The sequence below is a fragment of the Drosophila persimilis genome, unplaced genomic scaffold (assembly GCF_003286085.1).
Source record: "Drosophila persimilis strain 14011-0111.01,24,50 unplaced genomic scaffold, DperRS2 tig00000191-arrow-pilon, whole genome shotgun sequence".
Classification (NCBI taxonomy): Eukaryota; Metazoa; Arthropoda; class Insecta; order Diptera; family Drosophilidae; genus Drosophila; species Drosophila persimilis.
The window spans coordinates 4,077,563-4,104,902 of NW_020825298.1; the positions used below are offsets into that span (position 1 = coordinate 4,077,563).

Consider the following 27,340-nt stretch of genomic DNA (forward strand, 5'->3'; position numbering starts at 1 on the left):
TGGTAATATTTCATAATTGAAAAACTCTTTTTGGATGATAATCCGACGACATAGGTCTTCCTAAATGCTTCTCTCGTCGGAGCGATAGAGATCAGAAGCCAAAAATGATTATCTTCGGAATGGAACACAAGGACAGAATAATTATCCCCAAGGCAAACTTTGCTTACTTATGGTAATCCTCAGAGTTGGCTCCTTACCCTGGAACATACTCGTCTCTCATTTGAATCGTGATTCCTGAATGCTTACTCCTCATTAATTCTCCTCCTACGGAATCTCTCAATCACCTTTAATGAAATTCCTTCAATCCATCGACGGCCTCATTTGCCTTTCAGTTAATTCCTCAATGGAAAATCGTTTAAAAAACAATCAATTTGAATATTGGATTTAATGGGTTTTTAAAGAACTTTGTGTAAATTTAGGGCTATCCCATTAAGAACGGCAATTTTTTCGTACTTTAAGTAACAGGCTCGATAAGGGGACAAGTGCTGTCAAGTGGGGCAGGGCGGGGCAGGGCAGGGACTCAGAGATTGAGCGATTGAGGAAGCGAAAAACCGAAAGACTGAGAGCTGTTGACAGGCCCTGTTGGCATCTGCTGTCAGCCACTTATGCAAATCAGTTTGCAATGCCTTTTTAAGTTTCCGATTATGCACTTGGGCGCGATGCATTTTTGTCGCAGTCCACTGCCGTGCCTCTGTGTCCGTGGCTGTGGCTCTGTCTGCGTCTGTGCCCCATTCTCGTATTCATCCGCCGTCATGTTTCCCCGCCACTTCCCGCTCTGACGCTTACAAACGCATTTCCGATTACATTTTCTTCACGGGCGTATGCATTTTAATTTACGTTAATGAAACAATTTCAAAAGGAGTCGGAGCCCGCGCTGGGCTGGACTGGACTGGACTGGAGTAGAGTGGATTCTGGCATGGATAGGATAGGAGTGGACAGGAGTCTACTCGACTGGACAACAGTGCTGCTGACAGGCATGGCAAACTGGCTGCGTCCTTAATAACATTATCGGCATACGTGTCGTATGAGTGACTTTCGCAAGGCGCTTAACTCTTCATTCTGCCTCCGGGCTCTTGGTTCCGGGCTCCGGGCTCCTGGCTCCTGGCTACTGGCTCCTGTTTCCTGGCTCCGGTTCCAACACCGACTCGGTCGGGCTCCCGTTTCTACAGCTGCCTCTTTTCTGTTGCCTTGCATTGCATTTAATTAATGTCATTATGCAAATTTATGCGACCAACCCCAAACGATTTTATTTTTCCCTCGTCTTTTGCTGTTTTCTTGTTGTTGTTGTTTTTTTTCGGAGAGGAAAAGAGATTTATTTCTGTTATAAATTAAGGTTGGGGCGGTCTGGAAAAAATCCAAATAAATATGCATGAAAGTATGCCCTAAGATGATAATTTAAAAGGTCGTATAAATATGGAGGCATAATTCTTGAAAAATATTCCATTGCAATTAGTGGCGTAATTGATTGTTAAATCTTGTGGGAAATTATGCGGGAAAATAACACCAATGCATTCTTAATGCGGGCATTTTTTTGCTGCACTTTTTTTTAATCAGTTTTGCAATTCATTTGCCATTATCTTGCGCACAATATTTTCACCAATTGAAAAGGATTTAAATGTACTATTTATTTATGTACTTGTTTATTCTTTAAAATATTAATAACCTTCAATTAGTGGTGTATTATTTGTATAATCTTATGGCGAATTAAGGGAAAGTGTTTGGGGTTTTCGGTTCATTTTTTTCAATGCTTTAAACATTTTGCTATAATATTTTTTCCCATAATTTTTAGACCAGCTCATATTTATGCATTCATTGCACTTGAAAAATATTTTTTCATTGCAATTAGCTGCGTAATTAATTGTTAAATCTTGCGGGAAAATTAAACAATAACAATGCAATCACAATGAAAGAATCACAATTGGAGTATTTACTTAAAGTACGAGCCACTTCACATTAATGAGTCTACATACATATATGAAAGCCCTTGGCATCCCCAAGCCAGTTCAAGCTGCTCCTTCAGACTTCTGTGCAGTGTAAAAAAAAATGGAAAAAGGATAGACGGCAGATGAGCATAGGATGAGAGGATGAAAGGTTGAAGAAATCCGAGCTCGAAACTTAATCTAAGGATGGTTTCATTTCAAGGGGTCCTACAGGAGTACCCCCTTTAAATTTCACAAGAATTTTTGAAGAATAATCGAATTATTTATCAATTATTCCTATTGCAGGATCACAGGATTCTTTACAGAACGGAATGCTTTATATTTTTTTAATTTTTTCACAATTACGCCAATAATTTCTCCTGGAATCTTTATGCAATTGAAACGCATTCAAATGTTTTCCATCTGTAAAAAAGTGAAAAATGTGCTTTCGAAATGGAGAATTTGTGGGCAAATGGTTTGCGCCATTTTTCCAATGCACTTTTGTATCGTCATGTTGCGCTGCATTTAATTTTCATGGGGATAGATTCAGAAGAAGAAAATAGATCTAGCAAAAGTTTCTATCATATTATTTCATACATTTTCCAGGGCATTTTCGTAGGAATCTTAAGCTTTTTCCACAGCATACTTTTCCGCGCATTGGCCGAAACATTTACCAGCCTCATTAGGATTTGATTAATTTAATATTTAATATTTGTATATCCTTTCCCTTTCAGCTCCCTTTTTAGCTGTAATTGCACCCATTTGACCTTAGAATCCTTTTGTTTCCGAATTTCGTTATTGTTGCTGTTTGCACGCCGCATTGCATTTTATTTTCATGAAATATTTAAATTAAAAAACTTCATGGGCGGCCACACAAAATGCACGCAGAACTTTAGCGACAGATGGCTGAAAAATGAAGGAAAAATGAAAAATCTGAAATGAAATGAAAATAGTGAGGAAAATGCCTGTGTCTCTGGCTGCTTTCCCTTCCCTTCCCCCCTCTCTGTCTCTCTCGTTCTCCCCGTCGCCTCTTCTGGGTGTTAATTGCCTTTAACGCAGTGACACTGCACAAACACACTGGCAAAAGAGAGGCAGAAGAGAGGAAGGGCTGTAGGGCTGTAGGGTTGTAGGGGCAGAAGGAGGGCACTGACAAATACATACGCACTTAATGGCGCAGTGGGATTTTTTAACACACACACACACACACACATGAACAGTCTCACACATGGACACTCTCACAAACTGAACATATGCCAGAGATACAAACAAACAGGCCAAAAAAAACACACGAAGCGCGATGCTCGGGAAGAGGAAGAGCAAGCGGGACAGCTACAGGGCCCTGTAGGGAGGCGGGAGACAGAAAACCGCCACTCGGCAAGATCTCTTGCCGGCGCTCTCTGTGAAAACCCCCATTTGAAGCGCCCCGCGACCCATGTAATCATCATCATATGCACTTTTATGAGCTGCGTCGCACATCGCCACAGCCAGAGAGCGTGGGGCACAGTGGGTCGCAGTGTCTTTGATGGCTGGCAAAATGTACTAATCTTTGCCGAGTGGGAGAGCTTAAAGGATTGACCCTGTTAAGCTCCATTTAGTAAATAATTTAACCTTAATGGGGTTACAAGTGATTGCTGGAAAAGAAAGGCGGAAAATAATAACAATTAAATGCTGCGTGAGTCGTGTGTGTGCCCCCTTCTGGAGGGGTTCTCTATGAAGAGGTTTGCCCTCTGGACAGCGAAAGCTTTTCGGCCTAAAGCCAATAAGGGAATACCTGCGAACTGCTCTTACTCTTCCTAAAATGTTTAAAAAATAGCTGAGCTTACCTTTTTATATACGATATTCAAAGTCTATAGGGATATAGGGATCTGAATCGTCGTAGAAAGAATTCCTCTTCATTGTTCCCTTAGGATTGTAGGGCGGATGCATTGCCATTACCTATAAATGGATGATTCCCTGATATCGTGCATCATTCAGCAGAAAAAACCCCCTCATCGCGGCTTTATTTCAGTTCATTGTAGAGTAATATTTACCTTCTTTAACCCGGCTAAAGACTACCTTTGAAGTTCCATAGTGCCTCATATGAACTGTTATTTCGTTTTACCACGTCGTGTCTCCGGTTTTTGGGTATATTTTTTAATTATTATTATTTGCACAGTCCAATGCATAATAAATATTATTATTAACCCAGTTTCGCAGGCGAGTGTGAGACTGTTTCCATATGGAGTGTACGTATATTTGCATACACATTTATGCGTTACATGTGGCTCTGCAAGTGTGTGTGTGTCTGTATGTGTGTGTGCTATGTCTGGTGTGATTTTCTCACTTTTCCGTCTCTCTTGTTTTTTTCACGAATTTACTTAAATTTAGTGCAATTGAAAAGTTATTCCATAAAGTTTTATGATTAAAAGTTTTTATGTGCATTCAGAGTTGGCTGGGAATTCGTTTTACAAGCGATTGCCCCAAATTGATTTCGCTGTCTGCCACCCCCACCCGCAACCCCACCCTCGGCCTGGCCACCCACTGATGATTGCACCTTGTTTTCGGTTCATTGCAGAAATCTCACCTGACGCCAAGGCCGTTATCAGTGGGCCACCGGATCTGCACTTCAAGGCGGGCAGTGCCATAATCCTCAATTGCGTGGTGCAGCAGCCCTCCGTCAAGGACATTGGACCGATATACTGGTATCGCGGCGAGCACATGATCACCCCATTCGATGCAGACGACGGAGAGACATCCCCGACATCCCCCAAACAGGAACTGCAGGGAAGGAATGGGGCTTCAGAGATGGACTCCTCGCCGAATGATGTGCTCAGCGATGTGGACCTGCAGCGGGAGTTTGCCACACGCATCGCCATGGAGTCACAGCTGGGCGACACCCTCAAGTCCAGGTGGGTACAGTGCCCCCTTTGGGGACAGCATAATTGAGTTGTACTCAGAGTCTCCTTCTTAATCCCGACAGGCTGCGCATCGCCAATGCCCAGACGACGGACACCGGCAACTACACGTGTCAGCCCACAACGGCCAGCAGCGCCAGTGTCCTGGTCCATGTGATTAATGGTGAGTCCCTGGGAGTCGTTCTGTAAGTGAATGAGTGCGTCCTAGCCTGGTCTCAGGCCCAGGGCTCAGTCTCAGGCTCAGGTCCGTGCCTGGGACATGGGCCCTGGGCCTCTTCTCTCTTCCGGCTCAGGTGGTGCCAGTCGAGGCATAAGCCTATTATTTACAGTGCCAGCACGTTGTTAGTGTACAGCATACATACATATGTGTGGGGCAAGCTACTCTGAGAGAGAGAGAGAGCGAGAGAGAGAAAGAAGCTCTCTGCTAAAAGGAGCCGACTCTTAAAGCTTAGCCATGGTTCAGTAAGCACTGACTTCTGTAAGGACTTGCAAGAAGGAGCTGGACTTTTGGTTAAAATGCAGAAACATTTCGGACTCTTCCATCTGACATAAAGTAATAAGTCCAGGGCTCCTTCATTCATTTGTAATGCTTACAAATAGTACCTACCTAAAAGTAATTTCTATCATTTACGAGTAATAAGAATAGGAAATTGAATGATAGTACTATTGCAATCACACTTTTGAATGCTTCTCGTTTATCCCTTGCATATTTTAGCACTTTTTCTGGTGCTTGCAGGAAACTTTATTCCACGCACTGTGCACAGTACTCTCTCTCTCTCTCTCTACTCATTCACAGACACGCCCTTTCGGGGCTACGAATAGAGGCATAGAGGCCTAAAAACTAAAACTTTCGCCACACTTTCCCCGCCCACCCAAAGTCGGGTTTCCTTTTGGGTCGTTTTTTGTTTGTTTTGGGCCTCGCTCGCGTTTTGGCAGGATGCGGGCGGCGGGAAGCGGGACTCCTTGGCGTATGAGTAATGTGGATGAGGAGCGAACAGTCGGAGGAGACTTTGGCGTAGTCGCCATTTTGGCTTTGCATATTTTACACATAAATTAGACAGGAATTAAGACATTTTAAGCTGCGAAATGAGGGGCATAAACTTGACGCCTCTTTTGTCCTCCAATTTCCAGTGTTTTTTTATGGTCCTTTATGGCAGGACATTCGCAGCAAATTGAAGTCGTCCGACTCCCACGTCCGTAACTCCCCGTCCACGCCCCCGCCCCCGCCCCCGCCCCCGCCTCTGTCCATGCCCGTGTCCGTGTCCGAAGTCCTAGTTTTTTTATGCGGTATCAAATGTTAAGCGAAATGTCCAGCACTTAAGTTGTTAAGTTGTTTATTCAAATGAATTTTGTTGTACGTACAGGAATTTGCATTTTAAAGAGCAACTGTCTTCTGGCGGCTCCTCTCCTACTCGTCCACTGGCAAGCCATAATAAATATGATTAAATGTCAGAAGTAACTTGCAAAAAGGCACTTAATCATGCCCCACATGTGTGCCACAAGAGTCGACCAGCGCGATGTGAAGGGTGTGGATAGCAGACAGCCCCTGTAAATGGAGGAGACTGAGACTGTGCCTGTTACAGCGGCTGGTACTGGGACTGAAACTGGTACTGTGCCTGCCACTGCGACTGGGACTGGGACTACCATAAATACAGATAATAAATCAAAGGCAATAAAATTTTAAGAAAAATGATAAGGACCGAGTGCTATCTATAGCTAGGGTTACAGCGAATGGGTTGTACTCTATGAAAAGGGCTATGATTGAAGCGACTCTCAGACTCCCAAAAATACCGATTTGGCTACATTTTCCCAGGTATATCGATCTCCAAAGATATTAGCTGTATCTCTGCTGATAATTAGAAGACTTAGATGCTCGTCAGATGCTGTGGCACATGTCCATCTGTCCTTATTATATCTCTAAGTCAAGGGAGTTATGTTTACTCCATTATACCCTGCCTTCTGGAGCATATTCCACCCATTACTCATCTCAGTGTGTACACCCCCAACAGGGGCTTTAAAAATCAGTGGCTGCGCGAAAAGAGATGGGCATCCCTTTGTGACGAGTCAAAAGAAAGCATTGACAAATGATGCGCTCTGGAATAGCATTTGCTCGGGGCCGCAGATATATAGCGTATACGCTGAAACACATATGTCATTTATCTAGTCGTGCACCCGCACACCACACACCCTCGTCACACACACACACACCCATAGCCACCCACCCACCCACTCATAAGTCAGTTTGCGAGCTCCCTACAATTAAATTAAGTTATTTGCCATGGCATAGTTAATGGGGCGGGCGCTGCCACAGATTTGCATACATATGTTACGTAATTATATTCCACTGTTTGTCCAATCTCCATCTCTCCCTTTCTCTCTCTCCCTCTCTCTGCAGATGAGAACCCCGCTGCGATGCAGAAGAGCGAGGCATTTGCTCTGCCCGGACTCGGCCTCCGCCTGGAGCTTTGTTGGATGTTCCTCTTGGTATTAGCTCTCAGTCGTTGAAAGCGAAAGTTGTACCCCAGAAGCATCATCATCATCATCGTCCTTATTCTCATCATCGTCCTCATCGTTAACTTTGTTATTGCAAACAGAAAAAATACAGAGACAGAGACAGACAGGGAGAGAGAGAGAGAGGGCGAGAGATAGTGTGTAACAAATGGGAAAACACGAGGAAAATTATATGTGTTTTTTCCCAGTTGCTCTTCGAGAGATGTTTTTTAGAAATGCTGGTAAAAGGAATGGCAAACACGGGCATGGTCCCGCTTTCCCTTTCAAGCATAATGTGTTTCCTTTTTAATATTTACATTTCATTGTGCAAAAATGAGACACTGAGCCCCGGAAAATGCAATGGAAAATGCAAAAGGACGGGCCGGCGAGATGCGAGAGGCGAGAGGACAACCAGAAGGAGGCAGACGCGAACCACAGAAGGACAGAAGGATGACACTCTCTGTAAATACCACAAAGATGCGGCTCAGCCCAGCATCGTCTCTCTTCTATCATACAACATGTATAGTGCCGTGTAAAAGTCTCTGTACGACCATACATACATACATATATATAAATATATATATTATTCACCTACTCTTAGTGATATGATAACAACGGACACTAAAATAAGCGCGTACTATTAGGGACCACCTATTTTGATACCGTTTTAGTTACCAATTTGTTTTGCCCCAAAAAACATATATTTTTCTGTTTTCTTTCTTGCCGATAAGCCCAGGCTCAATCTGAAATCTTCCTTCTTTAAGTTTCCTCAAGTTCATTTATAACCCTCTAGATAGCCAAAAATGGTTGTCAAATGCAGACTTTCATCCGCCACTGTGCGTATGTAAAAGTGTATTTTATTTCGTTACTCTGTTCCCAGTTCTCCCTCTTCCTCTCCCTCTCTCTGTCTCTACTCTCTTTTCATTGTCAATCCTCATCGAGAAGACAAAGAGGAGCGTACCACGCATCGACTTGATAAACATTTCATGCTGTCTTAACAGAGAGAGCAAAGCTAACCCAAAGAAAGCCCTAAGAATAAAAAGAAAAGAAAACCAACACACAGTCTGTGGCACAAGTATGCAGCCATACCCACACTACTACTACTACCCGAAAATTGTAATATATATATAAAACAAAGAAAAACTCTCATCAAGTACTCTGTAAAAAAAACAGAGAAAGAAGGAAAGTAAAACTGTCATCAAATAACAGAAGAGAAAGAAAGAAAGTAAAACTTAATTATAAAAACTAAATTGTATGGAATTTATTTATGGGCAAAATGAAATTTAGTCACGCGGCGGCCCATATTCAAATGAATATGGAAAATGGCAATCGAAAAAGCGAACAACGAAAGAGACCTAAATGGAATTCGCAAATGAAAAGCGAAATCAATTGCGGCATGCTTGACTAAATTTGACGTTGCACATGGATTGAGGATTGTGGATTGTGGATTGTGGATTGCGGATTGTGTATGTGGTGTGTAGCAAATATACATATTACGAGTTCTCGTACTCGTTCTCGTATGGGTACTATGGGTAGGCATGAATTTACTACACGTAAGCCAGTAAGCAGATTTTAGATAATTTATGTGATGACAAACCAAACGATAAATAAATCAATGGAATGAATTCTTTCAACAATAAAATGAAATGAAACTAAAACTAAAACATAAACATAAACCATCAAAACCATTTACCATTTATTTCCCCGTGGTTGGGCACCAGTCTCTGCTTTTCTCTGGTAAGTATTTGCCAAATGTATAAATTAAGTAAATTCCAAACTCAATTACTGGGAAAAACGCTGTCAAACATGTTTTTGCTCTTCAATTTGATTTCATGTCCATGCACATTTGTGTGGCACTGTGCCTGAAACACAACTGTAAAATAATCATCAAAGCGAAACCCGCAAAAGCATATTTGCTTCCAATCAGAACTCTGTTCGGGCATGGCGATGGCGTTTCCAATTCAATCTACAGCCTCCCCTTCTCCTCTCTCGCTTTTTTCTGCTTTCGAATGCATTTCTTTTGGGTGGAAAACAGAGCTGCACATCGATTGATCTAATCAGGCTATCAAAGCTCTGTCCTTGACGCCGGTTTGTTCTCTTTCAGAAGGGTAGTACTGCTTTGACCAAATGCTTGTTACGCAGGCACGTAAAGAATAAATCGCTAGTCGCTCTGTTCTACATCTAGTAGAAGTAGAAGTCGCAAATACAAATCGAAACCCTATGCTATGTCATACAGCTCCCATGCAAAAAATCGGAGTCAGGAATCAGAAAGATTATCAATAGCTTCAGTCAGAAAGGAAAAAAAGCTGAAAAGAGTAACAGAATGCGTGGAATCAGTTCAATAAAGCAAACTCGTTATATGTATATACGACTGTTTTGACTGTTAGTTTTCTAATTTTACGCATCCTTTCACTCTACAGCTCTAACCGATAATAACCGATATCAACAGCTTATATCCCAACGTGAAGCTCCTTTCGCTTTAATGTGAAACATGAAGAGAAGTCTGCACTTGTTTAAGCTAAAGACTCCTCCAATCATTTGCGCCAGCTTCCAACATCGTTGGGAAGCTCAAATTTCTGAAATTATAATTGATATTTGCTGCGGCTTCAAAAAGAAACGGCAGAGGAAAATATTATTACAACAAAACAACGCGGCAAAAGTTCAGCGTGCCGCAAGATGGTGCCATAAAAACGCCATTACTGTCCCTACCACACACAGATACGCATACACATACACAGAGGACCTGCACCGTCACCACCGAAACACCAAAGACACCCACCCACCCAACTGACCCAATTAATGTGCCCATAGCCGCAAGTGTTTTTCATTAGTTTGAATCCGCACGAAGAGATCATCGCCGGTATTTAAATGAAACAATTACGGACCATCCCGGACAGCCGCCACTTGTTGCGCTTCAGAGGAACCAAAAGGACCATCAGCAGCACCACCACGACAAGGCCATTTAATGTCCGTTCGGATGGAGGTTTTTATTTTAATTTAAACAAACAGAGAAGGACAAATTTGTTGGTCTCCGGCATCCAGCAACCAGCATCCAGTACTCGGCCCCTCATCATCCGTTGGCGTGGCAAATCCAATTCTGGATATCAATCATACGCCGCATAGGCTTACAGAAATGTATTCAGCAGGGTGATATATGAGCCGGTTGTGCTGAGTATCTGGGGAGGAGTGAAAAAGGCGGGTAAAACAAGAGAAACATAAACATTTATTATCATAATCAACGGCAAGAGAGAAACATCTCCTCTCATCCCGAACCGAACCATACCGAACCGAAGGCCATGAGGGAGGGCGTAAAAAACGGAACCGCAATTGTTTTTGCCCGCTGCGAACGCCGCAATATCATTAAAATCATTTTTCTAGTCCTCGCGTCGCATTTGTACCACTCAATGTCGTACAGCACGTCCGCCACAGCAGCGCTCTGCAAAAAGGAAGAGTGGTACGTACGAATTGTGAAGAAAAAACATCCGACTGAAACTGAAACTGGATCTGGAACTGAAACTGATGTGGGATGTGGGCGGATGATGGTGCCACACCGAGGAGGGATGCGCCTGCCAGATGATGGGTGCTCTCCACGTGGATGGGGTAGGAGTGTCGACGCCTCCCCACTTTGTTGTGTAATTAAAATTTTATCACAAGTGCAATTTGTGTATGGCACATCATTTTTTATGTCGGGTGCCTGGCTGCTTAATGTTGGGCGTCAAATTGAAATTACAGAAATTGAAAAAAACCAGAACCGAAATAAACCATCCACTGGAAATGAGTGAGAGGTTAGTAGGGGAAAAACCGAATGCAGAGATACTCTTCGGGTTGGAATAGGGGAAAGGTTTTATATATTTTAGAGCTTTCCAGATAGATCTACTTGTCGACAGATGGTAGATTGCTATTCTGTAGGAAATGGTTCTTCGAAGCGAATAAAGGTGGACATGATTCACAGGCACTATCTTTAGCCATTCTTATATATAGTTACTATCAAGCCACCTTAATGGACCGATCTACAGTCCAGCCCATCCATAGACAGATTGTGCAGACAGACGGGCTCTACAGACTTCCATGGAGTTCACAGAGAATCCAAAAGACAAAAATTATCTGGGAATAGATCCATAGAAAGACAGGCCTTTTACTACAAATATCCACCCATAAATGTACAGCCAGACTCCACCAACACTTCTCAAAGATAGTCTAACAAATAAGTCCAAAGAACACTTCCAGGACACTCTCCAGAAAAGACTCACATCAGACTGACGACAGACCACCTGAAGAGCTTTACAGATGTACTCCCGGACAATGGACTAAAGAGCTCATCTCTTGAGGCGCTCCTGGAATGCATACTCGCAACCAAACCAATGATAACCCTTTGCGAGTGTATAGAATGCTGCATGAATGATGGAAATGGCTGTGCGAATGGTAATGGAAAAATGGGAGTGCGGCTGGCAATGGGAAAGGGGAGTAGTAGAAGTGGACAAAAGTCTTACTAACACTCTCGCTGACGTGATTGCCGCCGTAGCAGTAGAGGAAGAGCTGCGTTAGGGCCGCGACTGTATAGCAGATGTAGGTTAAGCCGCTCAGCGACGACGTGTTCTGCCCGGCGAAGAACGTGGAGCGTGGAGCGTGGACCCATAGACAGGAGGAGAAAGAAAGAAAAGAGACTGAGATAAGAGCCGCCATTAATTGGAGAGAAATTGCTTGTAGTGAAAAAATAGTAAGAGATTATTTAATATATGTATAATCGTGAGAGTTTTGAAGTAGCTGTGGAAAATGGGGGAGCAAAAAAAGAAGGAAAGTGAAAAAAAAAACATCAAAGAAATTCCCTCAACTGGTCTTGGGCTACTTGTGGGCAGAAGTCTGATTGCTTTTCCGTTCCCATTCCAGTGACATTTTCAGCTGGAAAATGGGGGAAAAGTACTTATAATACGATTTCTGCATGTAGTAGAATGCATAAAGCCGTAAGCATGCTCGATTGTACAAGAGTGTAATAGGATTTGCCATAAATAAACTAGTTTTATGTTTTCTCTCTCTCCCCTCGGTCTTTTTCCCTCCTCCAAACTTTGTTTTTGTTTTTATGCGCTCAATGGAGGGCAGGTCGGAGGGAGAGAGTGAGAGCAAGAGCTTTGCCAGATGGCGGGGGAGTACTCCGAGGGCGCACTACGCCAGTGGTATTGTTGCAATGACCAGAAACTTGCAGAGAGAAATAAAAAGTTTGGATTCAAAAAAGAGAAACCGATGGATGGACTGCAGAAGGATCTTAATTTTTGGTTGACCGATGCTCCGACTATGTTCCCATCCAAGTTCGGCAATATATCTTTATTCTTGTAGCTTATGCTTTATTTTTTGTACGATTTTCTGTCTTTCCATAAATTTTAAGTATAACTCTGGTGATTAATGGTGGTTTTCTCTTTCAACATGTTGTGGTGAGAGCTCAAATCATCATTGATCCAATCAGTTGCCTTGATTTCTGGACACCCAATAGCTCTAACCAGTTTTAGCAACTCATTGCATAGCTCGGAAAACCCATCTCCCGGCCCAACCCCTGGCTTCGCAGGAGCCTCTTAGCGTTAAGGCCACACTGGATGGGGGTTTGTATATGGGGTTCCTGCAACAAAACGGCACCCTCTACTGCGTCCGCCCTCTCCTCACGAAGACCGACCTGCAATATTTGAACCCCAACAGATGAATGAGCCTTAGAAAAACCAAGCAGCTCGGCAGCACAAGGCGAATGATGGAGAGGCCTCCTCCCACAAATCAATGTCTGGGCAGCGGAAGGAGATTGAAGGAAAGTCCCACCCCCAAAAACCAAAAGTTTCTTCTTCAAGCGGAAGGGCACCTCCTAGTCGGAGGAAAGGGAGAGGAACTAGATGTAAAATGGACAAGAATTCAGAATCAAATATTCAAATAATAAAATTGGAAATTCTTACAGTCTTGATTGATCTATTAATTGGCCCAAAAATTTAATAACAAACATCTGTATATGAATCTGGATTGGTAATAATTGAACAAAAAACAAACAGCTCTCAAATCTTTCCGTAATTAAGTTGCCCAAAACAAACTTAATCGAATATGAAAATCTTTCAATTATCTCGCCCTCTAAACGGATCAATATCAATCGCACACTTTCACTGGTCCCCAAACAGCAGGAGACATGAACAAGTTTTTCGAAATAGATTTCGCAAACACCTTAAACAGCGGCGGCCCCGGAAGAAAAGCAGCGCTAAAGTGTCGCCTGCATTTATCCCATTTGGGGGCCAGGAGCCTCGAACATTTTCCAAACATTTTCAGCGGGTTTTCCCGAGCAGTCCGTAGCCAACGGCTTATGGGTCTCCCGGGCCGTGCCGGGGACACCGGAAAACGTGTGAAAGTCGCATTAAAAACTTTTTTCGTAGCAGTAACAATTCATGCGCTTATAAATTGCCACCGGAGAGAGAGCCACAGTCACACGGCACGGCACCATTGCCAGCCACAAAACAAACAAAAACGAATACGAGAACGAAAACGAATCAGAACAGTACGACGGAATACGGCTGGGGAAAAACGGGCGAAAACAGGGAAAAACTTTTAAAACGGCCGCCAAATTCGATTCGACTGTGGCAAGCTGTGGAGTGAGGTGCAGGGCGGTACAGTGCGGTATGGTGCGGTATGGTGCGGTAAGGCTTACCAACATGATGTCCAGGATGGTCGAGCACAGGACGAAAGCGGCGGACAGGAAATGCATTAAAACGATAACGGTAAACTGGCGTGTTAGGTCCGTGCACAAATCGATAATCGCATTGTGCCGCTCGACGATAACGCCCAACCTCTGCCGAATGTCCACATTCATCGACTCGGTAAAGACCTCCACGGTGTCTGCAAGAAGTCAACAGAAGTCAAGTCCAAGCCCAAGCCATTATGGCACCTTCCAGGCACCACCAGCACTTCTCACCGCCATGCAAATCGGCAAATACTCGTCGAATGTCCTGCTGCACCAGCCGGAACCCTCCACAGATGTACATGCAGCTGCAGAGAAAGAACCCATCCACGAAGCTGAAGGCAAACACTGTGCACGCCCCGGAAGCGGTCAGCAGCACGTAGGTGAACGGAAACAGCGGCTGCTGCACGACAAACGTGGGCAGACTGCGAACCAGAGAAGAGAAGGTAAGATACAGTCAGACAGAGACAGCAGACAGTAGACAGTGAGAGATGATGATGATGGAACGGTTTATTCAATCTGAGATTCGATTTAGGGATCTACTGTGCGGCTTGTTGATATAAGGCAGATGAAGGTCCCTCAGGAGGTATGCAAATCACCGAGCATCAATTTTGCCATACAAGTGGGTCACACAAACGTAAGGTTTTCGATTTCTGCACGACAGGTTCTTTTCAGAGTTAAGAAATCGAGTTATTTTGAATAAAAAGTACCAATTTACACTCCTTTCCTAAGAAATCAATTTTTCATGCCCAAGCAATGTATTGTATTTTGATTTTACTTTTTTGGGACCGACTTTTAATTTTTTCGGACCAAAAGACCGCAAGACAAGCACTGTGTCGTATTCTGGGACCGACTCAGCTGTCCAAGGTATTGACGAACAGACGAATCCGCCTAGGAAATGTCAAATGGAACTTATTCCTTTTGCAATAACTTGAGACTCTCTCCTTTTTATAATCCCCAAATGCACTGTTCACCCTCTTTTATCTCTTCTTACTCACATGATGTTGAAGGGCAATTCAATTTGCCCCGGCAGCTGGCTCATCCACCGATACAGCCCCATAATGAGGGGTTGCAGATTGAAAGCGGTATTCGTCATGGTGCCAGAGCAGAGGAGCAACAGGCTGAGGCGATTGGCAATGGTCGAGAGACCTACCAACATCTGCTGACCCTTCTCCTGCCGGTTGGACCAGAGCATGCCACGCAACTGGTGGACCCACTCATGCCACCTTCTGTGGCTGCCAAAGAAGACGCAGAGCTTTAGCACACACACGGCCTTGGTGGTGCCGGGGCAGAAGGCCTCCAGTGCAATCACCAGGTTATTCAGGTGCACAAAGCCGTACAGAATCTCACCCACAGCCCCCATCAGCACCACCGCAAGGGCGAAGATGAAAAGGATCTGGGCGTGGCAGGGGCGTGGATGCTGCGGCCAAATGCCCACAATCTGGCCGGAAATGCGCGGTATGCGATAGAAGTGTGCCGCTATGGCGGGCTCTCTGCCGTCAATCATTTTGCGAGAGAGTGCAGATTGTAGTGGAGATGTTCAGTGGAGAGGGATGTGGAGTGGAGTGGAGACTTGAATAGATAGAGATGAAGTATCCGAGTATCGATGAGCGCGTCTTCCTTATAGTCGACTGGTCACCGTCTCAGGGCGAGTGTCAAGAGCAACGTTTCGATTTTCCTTTTTATATGCTTCCAATTAAGTGAACAGGGGGGGGATGTGGGGCTAGAAGTGGTGTGGTAGGAGGCAACTTTGGTAAGTTTTTGCCTTTGACTTTGGCAAAAGTTTTAATTGTCTTTATGCTTACGTCTGCACTTACACTTCTGCCCCAAAAAGTTGGCTCCTTCCACTTCCTGGAGGTCGATTCTACTCCATCTCACATGGCTGGATCTATACCTGTCACGCCCCTTAATTATGGCTCTCAGTTACAGTTGGAATATTTTAGTTGTTTATTTAACATTGCCGCCATTGTTTGACATTCAATATTTTGTTTGTTTTTGTATGTGTGCGTGGCATAACAAAGGTAAAGCAAAGGAGGGATTCCGCGGACGAAATGGAGACTAATTTAATTAATTGTTGTGCAGGCGAAACTTTCATTTGCTTTCTCTCTTTCCTTTCTGCTTTCTCTTTCGTTTCTTTTGATTTTAATTGGTGTGACCACGCCCCCCGATCAAGCCCCAAGCCCTCACCGCCTGTTTGCCTAAAAGTTCTTAATTGGGGGGTTTTTTTCAAAAGAGAAAAAAAGTAAAATGTAGTAGAAAAAAGTAAACTAAAACCTCATTTTGATGAGCTCTCAGAAAATCACTTTCACTTTGAGTGAAAAATTGTTTCAACTTTAATTTAGTGAAGTTTCTTTTTCTCTCAATTTTTGGCAGATTTTCATTCTCTCCATTTGTTGGTAGAATGTGTAATAGAATGAGAGTCCTTTTTCCCAGATTCGGTTCAGGATAATATAAACCAATGAAAGGCTCAATAATGAGAGAATTTCCATTTGCATGCCAAACCAGTTGAAGGGTCTGGGATGTGGGCTCAATTACAGTCACTGCCAATAGTTAACAGACAGGCAAAGCCAAACCAATTAAACACAGGCACACAAACCTACAATGCACTGACAGAAAATCGACGGAAAATGGAAAGAGGAGTGCGTTTGAGGATAGTCAGAATAGAGGAAAAAAAATCATGAAAACCGAAAAATAGCATGAGAACTTTTCCTACTTTCAAAAATTCCTCAACAGAATATAAGAGTTCTCAAAATATATAACGAATAATCTCGAATGAGTATATATGATTTATAATCCTAATAGCTCATTCCTAAATACTATGTGATCCCCGGCAACACAAGAACTCGTACCCCTTACACGATTCTTTGCTACTCATCAAAGTAGAAGCGGCTCGTCGGGTAGAGCTTGATGTATCGAAAATATGGTATTTGTCCATCATCTGTCCAGATCTGTCCGACCAGATCCGTGGCTCATGTTTATTGCTGGTCTTCTTACTTTTGAAAATTATAATTTACCCATTTTCAGTAGTGTTTTTCTCAGTGCATAATAGCACTCCAATGGCTGGGCAATAATTGCATTTTATTTGGGGCCACTACGAATAATATTTGACTGCAGCATTGCTTTGAGCATCGGGCATCCCATCCAGAATAGACATAGAAATGAATGTGGACATGGCTGTGGACATGGAAGTGGGAAGCCAATGCAGTTGAGGTATTTCATTGAGGTCGATCCATTAACTTGCCACTTCCCGCTTTAGGTTTATCTTGCATAGTGCTGGAGGGCAACCCTTGCAGGCCCACCCCCAATCCCAATCCCAATCCCAGGCCCAGTCCCATCCATCCGAACCCATTTATCACTTGGATGGCAAACACTGAGTAAAGCAAAAGCTAATCCTGTTACAGCAACTGTATCAACGCCTCGCTCTAGGAAGGACGATGACGATGACGAGGACGAGTACTGCTATCAATGATGGCCAGTAAGTGGGGCAGACCACATCCATGCCGACACGCCACCCACTTTTGCTGCAGTTTATTTTGCAAGTCTGTGTGACATATATCAACATACGGAGCGGCTGCACCTGCAGACTGACATCGGCAACGGCATATTCAATAAGCGGCATAACCATAGAGCAACCAACCATTCAACCATTCCGTCGAGCTCTGGCCCTCGGCCCTGGCCGGGTCCCATCCGGGTCCTGGCCGGGCCCACACGGCGTATGCGCAACTTGCTGCCGCATAAGCGCACGTCAAGTGTTTGCCTGTGGCCACCTCTGCCCTGCTGCCGTGCTCTCTGTCCCATTCCTCCATCACTTTCAGACCCCCTGCCAGTGCGTGCTGCAATAAAGTGACCATAAAGCATTGCCTTGATGCTCCTGAATGTGTCTCATATAGCTCCTACAGCTACTGCTACTGCTACTGCTCCTGCTACTCCTGATACTGGTACACCTTGGGCCTGTTTGGTACCATTCAACCACTAAGGCAATTATGTAATATGCAAATTGAAAGATTAAGCGCGTATAGGACAGGACACACTGAACAACGAAGTGCGGGTGCTCCAGGTGATCAGGTATAATACAGGAAACGCTCGATAGGAACTAAGCAAAGCTCAGACTGTCCTTAAGTTCTCGTTTGAGTGAAAGAAAGAGTTTTCACTCGAAATTAATTAAATTTCTTTAAGTTGTGTAGAAGTTTTTTTTCAATTTAAGAGAATGGAAAAGTACAAAAAAGAATCGATGCAACCCACAAGTAAGAATTCCGGCAGTTCCCTCTCCAGCGTATGACACCTGAGCACCTGGACACCCACTAATCTTTTCAAGTCTTAACTTAAGAGTTTTCAATGTAAGACATAGTGGTACACCACTCCAAAGTGTCATCTAATCAAGACATCCCTCCTTCGAGTGTGCACTGTTCCATTGAAGGTTGGGTAACAGCAAAGTTATTCTGCCTTGCATCTCTCTCCCTCACCGAAGGGAGCGGTCCCTTACCGAAGGGAGCGGGTGTCCCAGCAAATTGATTGCACTACCTTGGATTCCTTGGGAAACTAGGCTCGATTGAGACCCCATACATACCACACACCACACACACCCTGCACCCTTCCCTGTTAGTTGTACTCGTCACTCAGCTGTCTGACGTCAGTGGCAGGAGAGGTTGAGCACTGGACAGGGGGTTTGGGGTGCCCCTTGGCCAGCCCATTCAGTGTTTGGGTCCTGTTGTCTAGTCGCTTGTTGGCTGTCAGTTGTGGTGGAGGGGGCTTCGGCTTCCTCCGTGGGGATGTGGGGCCACAGAGCCAGAGCTGGCCCTTTTATTAGCCAAGAACGTATAGAAATGGAAGCTTCATTTATTGCCACGACGAGTACACCAATTTTCCATTAAAATTTCACCCCATTTCGGGGTGAGTGTTTGCTTCTGTGTGTGTGTGTGTGTATGACAATTGCATTTGCGCATTTCCGTTTCCGCTGTCGCTGTCGTTGTCGTAGTCGTTTTCTTTTGCTGCTACTGCTTCTACTGCTGCTGGCTCCTGCTTTTGGCAGCCACGAAAGCGGCCTTGGCCGTAGCGACACCACCACCAACCCACCCACCCACTCCCTTCTTAGGCACTCATAAATTGCCAGCTGCATTCATTCATATCTTGGTCGGCTTCCTACCCCGCCATGCATCATCGTCAGCGGCATCATCTACCCATTGAATTATGCGCCAATAAATTTGTTTGTTAAATTCCTCTTAGCCCCGAATAGAACCCCATACCCCAAACCCCTACCCCCCACCCCCTACACCATTCACACATTTTCTGCCACTCCTTTGTGTCTGTGCCTGAATCTCCTCTCTAGCTAAATTATATATTTAATTATTCATTATTCAGAGGAAATATGTACCAGTAAATTTGTGGAAATATTTGTTGAAATTTCCAGCAAGTGCGTCATTTTGTCGCCTTTTTGGTGGCACACTGTCTCTCTCTTTCCCTCGTTCTCTCCCCATTTCTCCTTCCGCTTCCTATCTGGTCGTTCTTTTGTGTGTGTTCATTTGTGCATTGATTATGCAACAACAGGATGCAACTGGCATGCAACAGTGCGTATGATTAACACTAAATGCGTACCCTGTCAAAGTGCATAATTCCAACTGCCAATTGGCCAAAAAGAGATAAAGATACAAAACAGTGAAAGAGAAAAGGGAGCAGAAGAGGGAGCGGAAGCGGGAGGGGGGTGACAGAGAAGGCGAAAAGGATATGGAGCTGGAGAGCGTGCCCATTCATTTTTGAGGCTGGGCACATAATTTTGCTTATTTTCGCAATTAGCCGGAAAATTGATGCTGCCAAATCAGAGCTAATATTTCACAGCGAGGGTGGATCGAGTAGAACCAATTGAACGATCGAACTATTGACAAGTACAAGGAACTTTCTTTCTGGCTTCTGATTGCAATATCAATCTAGTCAGTACGCTTTCCAGAGCATGGCTAGATTGAATCAACTAATCGATTCTGATAAGGAATACAACCCCAGAAATGCTATAAGCCCTTATAGCCTACGAATCCGTAATCACATTCAGATTTAATGATGATTTGAGCCTGTGCGGAGTTTACTTTCGGATATTAATCAAGATTTTTAACACCACATAACCCTTAAGCAATGGGGGTGGATATAAATTACGGTTTTTATGTCGCCCGGATAAACTGCCCTGAAATTATGTTTATTAAGGAAGAATGGAGATTGGAGAAATGCATCACACATGGCAAATCTTCTATGCATAAGTGACACTTTCACCCGCCCTTTAGCCCCATCCGCATTCTCGTCGCTTAGTGGGTGAAAGTTTTTTATGGCGCCACGTAACTCAAACGGGAAGAAAACGAGTGTGTGGGGGTGAGGGTGGGGGTGTAAAAAACTACTAAAGCAACCCACGTGAAAGTTATAACTTGGCATTAAATGCGGAAAACGGAACGTGGATAGCAGGGTGCTCACACACAAACACACACACTCACAGATAGCCCCCGCACACACGGACGCAAGCACGCTCCCATAGATACACACATTTACAGCAATAAAATGCAGTTGACTGCAGCGAAGGAGGGGCTGAGTGTGGGCGTGTGAAGATGCTATCCCTCTGCAGAAGGAGGCAAACAGTAACAACAATGATGATCAGGGGCAATGTGTTGCACATTTTGGTGGCAAAGTTGCGCAAATGTGTGAAAATTGTGCAACGCACAAACAAACACACGCTCACACAAACACACACTGTTGCATAAACAAGGAGCGGAGGAGCAAGAGGAAACAAGGGAGACCGGAGGAAGCCGGAACCCGGAACCCGGAGGAACCTTGCAGGACGAGTGTAAAATGCAATTGAAAAATGCCACAGTTTTGCATAAATCAGCAGGAAAGCGCCGAAAATGGCGCACCAACAAGCAACAGCAACAGCAGCAGCAGCAGCAGGAGCAGCGGCATCAACCGGATCCGGATTCGGGCCAGGGCACAGGGCTCCAATAATAACATGGAGGAAGACGAGCAACAGCAGCAGCAGCAGGAGCAGAACAGGAGGAGGCCAGGAGCAAGGAGCAAACAAACATGGCCGCAGGCAACCCGTAAACATGGCCAACATATCTGGGGGCAGGGGCATGCTACAAGAGAGAGCGAGAGAGGGAGAGGAGAGTGAAGCGAAGAGCGTGCCATGCAGCCGCAGATATAATTTACTGATAATGCAATTGCCGTTTGAGCAGCGCCACCACCGCCACCTGCTGCAATCCCTGTCCGGTTGTCCTTCTGTCCAGCTGCTGCTGCTGCTGTTGATGTTAGTGCTGCCTGCCATTGCTGTTGATGTTGCATTCCAGGCTAAGCCAACACCAACAGCAACAACAGCAACACAACTTCCTGGAGTCCGGAAAAGCGCTGAAATGTGCATAAAAAAATTGAGCAATAACGATTACGAATATCTACTCAGCAGAACGACCAGTGGAATGCCCTTTTCAGGAGGAGAGAGAGTCAATAAAAAGAAATTACATTAGCCTTGGTTTCATATAAGAATAAGAGACAGAAACTAGAACAGCTACAGCTGGTGGCCTCGAGGTCAAACTTATCCATAATAGCCCTTTAAATACTGTCCTTAAATTGAGCCTTGCAGCTTTGATTCATGCTGTATGCCTTCGATTTTGTAGGCTCTCCTTAAGAGCTCTCCTAGAGAGATCGCTCGACGATCCGATTGGAGTATTAATTAAAAGTTAAGAGCCATATAAAAACATTCCCTCAGAAATATCCTTTATCTTTAGTAGAGGGGAAAAGGCACTGAAGATCGTAAGAGAGATCCTTTATTATCTGCGATTCATTACAGTGATGTCTGGTTAAATGAAACGAGCTAGTTATTGCCCAGAGAAGAGGAGCCTGTCAAATATAGCGAACGTGGCACAAACTGCATAAATATTGCAATGCCATGACTCGACGATGCCTGCGATGCCTCCTTGGTCATGCTGCAGTTGACATTTTTCTTTTTTTTTTTGTTGCACTGCCCACTTTCCTGAAACTAGAAGTGGAGTGGAGTGGTGTGTATAGAAAACAGTTCAGTCAGCGAGTCGAGTCAGACCGAGGTTGGGCTTTGCTACGCATACAAATTGCATTTGCTTCCGTTGCGGGATTCCAAATTAAAGCGCTCCTTCTCTCTCTATCGCTCTATAGCTCTCTCACACTGGAAATTAAACTTAAAGCAGAGTTTGTACGATTGCCAGAGGACTGGGGGAAAAGAGCAATCGGTGAACTTTGAAATTAAGGGGAAAAAAACCATAAGAACAACAAAAGAAATGACTTTCCATTAGAGTGAAGTGAAGCAAAGGGAAGCCAGAGAAAAAGTGTCGTTTGATTTTCAGCGATTCCCTCTTTATACGAAGGAAATTGGCAAAACAAAGCGCGTTTCGTCTGTTATTTTTTTGCGCGAATACTTTTTATACCCTTTAACAGGGAGTATAGACATTTCGATAGGTTTTGGAACCCTAAGCATCAAAGGTCGACTGGATCCATATAGCCATCCATCTCTGATAGGAGGCTTCGAAACTTTTAAGCAGAAATCCTTGCCATTGTATCATGATTTATACAAGTCCAACACCCCGAGAATGAGACACTATATTTAACTGCTTTCATTCGAAAAATCGGTCGAAATGCAGGCCTTTGTAAGCACTATTTATTGTTCTTAAAAAACAGCCGATCCAATTCTATTATCAGCTGCTTCATATGATTTTATTTACATAACTAATTCAAATCATTAATTTACAGCGTATACATCCCTTCGACTCTCAAATAGATCCCCTAATTCTTGTTGTTTTCGCGTACTGATTTTGTTTGTTTAACAATTGAATGGCTCTGAAAGTTTCTATACGCGTGTGTATGGGTCCTCGCTCGCGATAGTACTAGAATATCATGTCATGTTGCTCTCAACTTTAAGCCCTACTCGTGCCTAATTAACTCAATTCCAGCTTCCCAGCTTTGGAAATTCTTCATTAGCTGGAAGTCAAACTTTACGATATGCGATTATTTCAGTCCAGTGCCTGGCTGCGCCTCTGCAGCCAGCCGCCTGTCTTTTGGCCTTTCAGCCAGCCCGCCAGCCCACCAGCCAGCCTGCCGGATGCCTTTATGAGAGCAGGCTGCCTGCCTGACGAGGTGAGTGTTTGTTTTATGAGAGAAAATAATGGGTACTGTACTCCCTCATGCGGCACATAGCCGCACCACTTCAGCCCCACACCCCACACCGCAGAGCATAATTGTTTTGGCCCGAGTTGGCAGCAAGTTTTAAAGGTGTGGTTAGTATTCATACAGGTACCCCCTAAAAGTACAGTAGTGGGGTATATTATGTTCTAGCAGATGTATGCAACTGGTAAAAGGAAGAAAGAACTACATACCTACTATGCTATCGCTGTTTCGGGACTAGATCCAAGATCTGATTAAAAATATATTCCTGTTGGCTTATATTCATTATATTTATCATATAGTCACCCTTACATATGAGGCTTCTATAACAGGTTAAAGTCTGTGAAAAATTGATTTTTTTTTTAATATGTTTAAGCAGTACGCTTGGACTTTTTACTTTTACTTTAATGAGTGCAAACATAAGCAAATATGGAAAATATTTCAGTTGAACTCTACACATTGCAGTTTTTAAAAGGATAGGTTAGGATCTCTTTTCAACTGTATGATAAATTTCAATTAGATAAATATGATTAATGGAAATTCTCATAGTCGAAATGATTATTTGAAATATGTATATCCTTTCAACTTATTTTGGTTACCGCCCAAAGATGCCATCCACACGCTCACTTACCTTACTTTCCTTCACCTGTCCACCTGTCCTGTACACCATACATATACCATACGTATTCGTATGCGTATACACCCACACTCAATCCCATATTCGGGGGCGAGTTATGACACTCTAGTTCAGAGCAGATAACTATTTCCCAGAGTCTGGAGAGACTCGGAACTAACTATAATCTGGGCATATCCACCACAAACACACACACAACACAAAACATTTTCTTTAGCTTTGGCACGGAAAATGCATATTTTTGTGGATGTACGGGTTTTGGGGTATAGTATGTTTTTGCTTCAGTTGATGTTATTGTTTAATTTGCGCAAAATGTTGTATGTTTTCTTGGGCGGGGCTTCTGGCGGGGGCATTGTTGTTTTTGGACGGGAATTTGCATTCAAAATTTTGCATTGTACTACTGTTTGCTGTTGGCTTTCACATTTCCATTACACTAATTCATGTATTTTATTACACTTCCTTGCTTGCTTGCATTTGCCTTGCCTTGGATTTGCAAAAGGCTTTAAACATTTTGTGGCAATGAAAATAATTTATGCAGCAGCTCACTGTTTAATTGCCACACAATATACCTACATACACATATACGAATATATATGTATATGTGAGAGCTGCAACAGTTGCAAAGTCGGTCGCTGGGGTTTGCATATCTTCCAGCTGAGTAATATGATTATTAGTTCCACTCTGGGGCACAAACACAGACGCATTATAAATCGCACCCTCTAGCAGAATCCAACCCTCCTTTCTCCTCCCATCATCCTCTTCAGCAGCCTTGCAGGGTCCTGAGATCTGAGCCCCGACCAGTAAATTAATGCCAATCCACAAGGAACACTTCTTCCCCACCAACCGCTGACTGACAATAATTATGAAGCGGAAAAAGTTAATTTTTATGAGGGTTCCCCTTGAAATACACTTACATCATTAGCCGTATAATAAATCAGGAATGTGGCGTTAAAATTATATTGTATGTTTTTTACATTTAATAGCTTCTGGAAAATTTTATTTAAACAAAGCGAATTGCCTTGAATAAGGTACGAAGTTGAATACAATTTAAGGTTATTAAGTTATCATTTTTTGTGCGTAAGAGATCGTTGAACTTAAGCTTGAATTTTCATTTAAAAATTTAACATACAAATATTGCCATAGGAGAGCATTTTATAGCTTGCCGAGTTTTATCTTTCCGCTTATCCAAAGAGCTATTCTCTTTTGGAAAGAGTACAACTATTGCCAATGATTCATTCAAATGTCAATTACATGAACTTAAATCCAGGCCATGGGATCAAGGCAGTGGCAGTACACAGGAGGAAGGGCGGGGCTTACTGTGGCATACAGTTGACAAATTCAATTAAATAAATCTGTGAAATTCAAGGAGAAATAACTAAGCTCCAAGCTTGATGTTTGGCTCAAAGTGAAAATTACGAAACACGCAAATATTTGCTTAAATTAATCTCGTATGAGATTCAGTTGAATGAGAATGTGAATGTGAGTGTGCTGGTGCGTTTGTTTAACTAACTCTTTATCTCGCCGAGAGGCTTCCTGAAGCAGCCTGTCTTGGCCACAGTAGAATCCATAAGGTGGCGCCATTGCTTAAGCTTCTCCAGTCGCTCTTGTATCTCCTCCATTGATGGATACAGCGGCAGCTGCAGGGATTTAGGGCAGCTTCCTTTGAACACCAACGAGTACTCAATGTTCCGCATTTTCACGTTGAAGGCTTCGATGCTGTTCATTAGATTCCTGCGCGAGCGCTTCCATCGAAGCTTGGCGATGCTCAGACGCTCGAAAATATCCTGTTGCCGCCGACGGTACACCTGCAGTTCATCGGAGCGCTCGGCTTGTAGGTCCAGCAATCTAGCATAATCCTGGTAGCTGCACCTTTGGCTTCGAACACGATCCTGTAGGGACTGCAGGACTTTCTTCTTTCGCCAGGTTTCAGTGCACAAATGGCTGAACTTCCGCTCATAATCCGAGGACTCGGCCAATAATGACTTCAGCTCATCCTGGCAGTTGGTTAGCTCTTGCTGAAGTCTGTCCTTTTGTACCAACTGCTGCTGATCCGTAACCGTATTCAACTTCAACTCCTCTTTAAGCTCTAGTTCTAGGGCTTCCAACTCCTGCTGGAGAGCAGCGATATCATTGGAATTGCAACATTCCCGTAGTAGTTCATTTCGCTTATGCTGCTCTAATTGAAGACTGTTTTCCTCTCCTTGCCACAGATGGTAATCCCTCGCTATCAGCACAAAGGTTTTCTCATCATCCAACGAGTCTCCGACAAAGGGAAACACACAAATCGCATCCCGTTTTGTGCCGACTGCAAAATCCAATAGAAAGTCCAGCAGGTCCAGTACATGACCGATGACATGCTGTGTTCCCGGCATCAACAGCCAGGTCCTGTTCACCTTCTTGGGATACTTGAGCTGCTGCAGAGCTTCAATCAGCTGCTCCGCATAGCAGGCCTTACTCATCGACCCCACCGTTGCCCCAGAGAGGGGCAACAAATGCCTCACAATGCTCACAAAGTCCGCAATAGTCATCTGGCGCAGCCGTTGCTCCGTGCTACTGCCCCAACCCTCCAGCTCGTGCTGGAGATAGGCTGTGAGTCTTTTCAATTTCGGCCCCACCGACTCCTTGCCCTGGTCGTGCCGGAACTCCAGCCGTCGCTTTGTTATGCCTAACTTGGTTATGTAGGGCGATGCAGATGTGGATGTGTGCGGCAACAGCTGCTGCTTGGGATACGAGAAACCAATGGAGGGTACCAACAGCCTGTTTGTGGTGATGCCTGGTATTGGGGATTTGTGATTTTGGCGACCTATTCTCGATGCGGAGGCAGGGCGATGACATCTCTCTCTCTCATCTACCCTACGCCATCGCTCCAGTAGCTCCTTGGTGCGCACTGGCTGCGGCTCTGAGCAGGGTATGACTGCGATGCTAGGACAGCTATGGGTGTAAACAGTTTTTGGCATCAAACTTTGCTTTGTCTTTCACATTGTTGAAACATTTTACATACCGCATCTCTGGTGTTCTAGGTATGTCTCTGTCTGTCATGTTTCCGCATGCAGAGGATGGTGTGCGGGCTGCTCTGGATGCAGATGACGCCTGACGCTGTCTCTCTAGCAGTTCCTTGGTGCGCAGCGGAATCGGTTCCAAAAATATAGCACTTTCAGTAGTAGAACTGCGGAAATTTAGAATTTAGAATATTAAAACATTGATCTGCACGTACGTGAACTATTACTAACCGCATCTCTGGAGTTTTTTGTTGGCCTACTTTCGATGCAGAGCATGATGCTGTGCGGTTCGCCTGCCGCTGTCTCTCTAGCAGTTCCTTGGTACGCAGCGGACGCGGTTCCGAAATCAGTGCAAACCTACCAGGAGAACTGCTGAAATCTCGAAAATGTTACATTTATTTCCAAGTACACGAACTGCTACCAACCGCATATCTGGTGTTCTGGGTATATCCAACAAATCCGCAGATGTTTTAGGCACATCCATTCTGATCTTGCGGTGTTTTTTAATCTAAATTTTCACAATTCAATCTGTGGCGCACCACCAACAACAAATA

The 27,340-nt window shown here is 44.1% G+C and overlaps 3 protein-coding genes across 4 annotated transcripts in view; 1 reads left to right on the forward strand and 2 right to left on the reverse strand.

The window, feature by feature from the left end:
• The window catches only part of LOC6595364, a gene marked incomplete at its 5' end in the record, with an annotated part of 151,781 nt that extends 142,820 nt beyond the window's left edge, over positions 1-8,961 (forward strand). The window contains 3 exons of the mRNA XM_026988197.1: positions 4,474-4,807; positions 4,879-4,976; positions 7,209-8,961. Of these exons, the coding sequence (XP_026843998.1) occupies positions 4,474-4,807; positions 4,879-4,976; positions 7,209-7,318 (542 nt within the window). The remainder of the gene's footprint in view (positions 1-4,473; positions 4,808-4,878; positions 4,977-7,208) is intronic.
• Positions 8,962-10,428: 1,467 nt separating this feature from the next.
• LOC6595720 (odorant receptor 22c) lies at positions 10,429-15,507 on the reverse strand. Its single transcript, XM_002020542.1, has 6 exons — positions 14,999-15,507; positions 14,235-14,425; positions 13,971-14,158; positions 11,798-11,899; positions 10,587-10,739; positions 10,429-10,479 (listed from the first exon to the last, which is right to left on the reverse strand). The coding sequence occupies exons 1-6, from the start codon at positions 15,505-15,507 to the stop codon at positions 10,429-10,431; spliced, it is 1,194 nt and encodes a 397-aa protein (XP_002020578.1).
• A 9,267-nt stretch (positions 15,508-24,774) lies between these two features.
• On the reverse strand, positions 24,775-27,299 carry LOC6595703 (kinetochore and Eb1-associated basic protein). Of its 2 annotated transcripts, none has more exons than XM_026988555.1 (4): positions 27,212-27,299; positions 27,018-27,155; positions 26,789-26,953; positions 24,775-26,718 (listed from the first exon to the last, which is right to left on the reverse strand). In XM_026988555.1, the coding sequence occupies exons 1-4, from the start codon at positions 27,268-27,270 to the stop codon at positions 25,293-25,295; spliced, it is 1,788 nt and encodes a 595-aa protein (XP_026844356.1). In that variant the 5' UTR covers positions 27,271-27,299; the 3' UTR covers positions 24,775-25,292. The 2 variants fall into 2 exon arrangements, with proteins under 2 accessions (XP_026844356.1, XP_026844355.1); XM_026988554.1 differs by having other exon boundaries at positions 27,018-27,158.
• Positions 27,300-27,340: the final 41 nt, after the last annotated feature.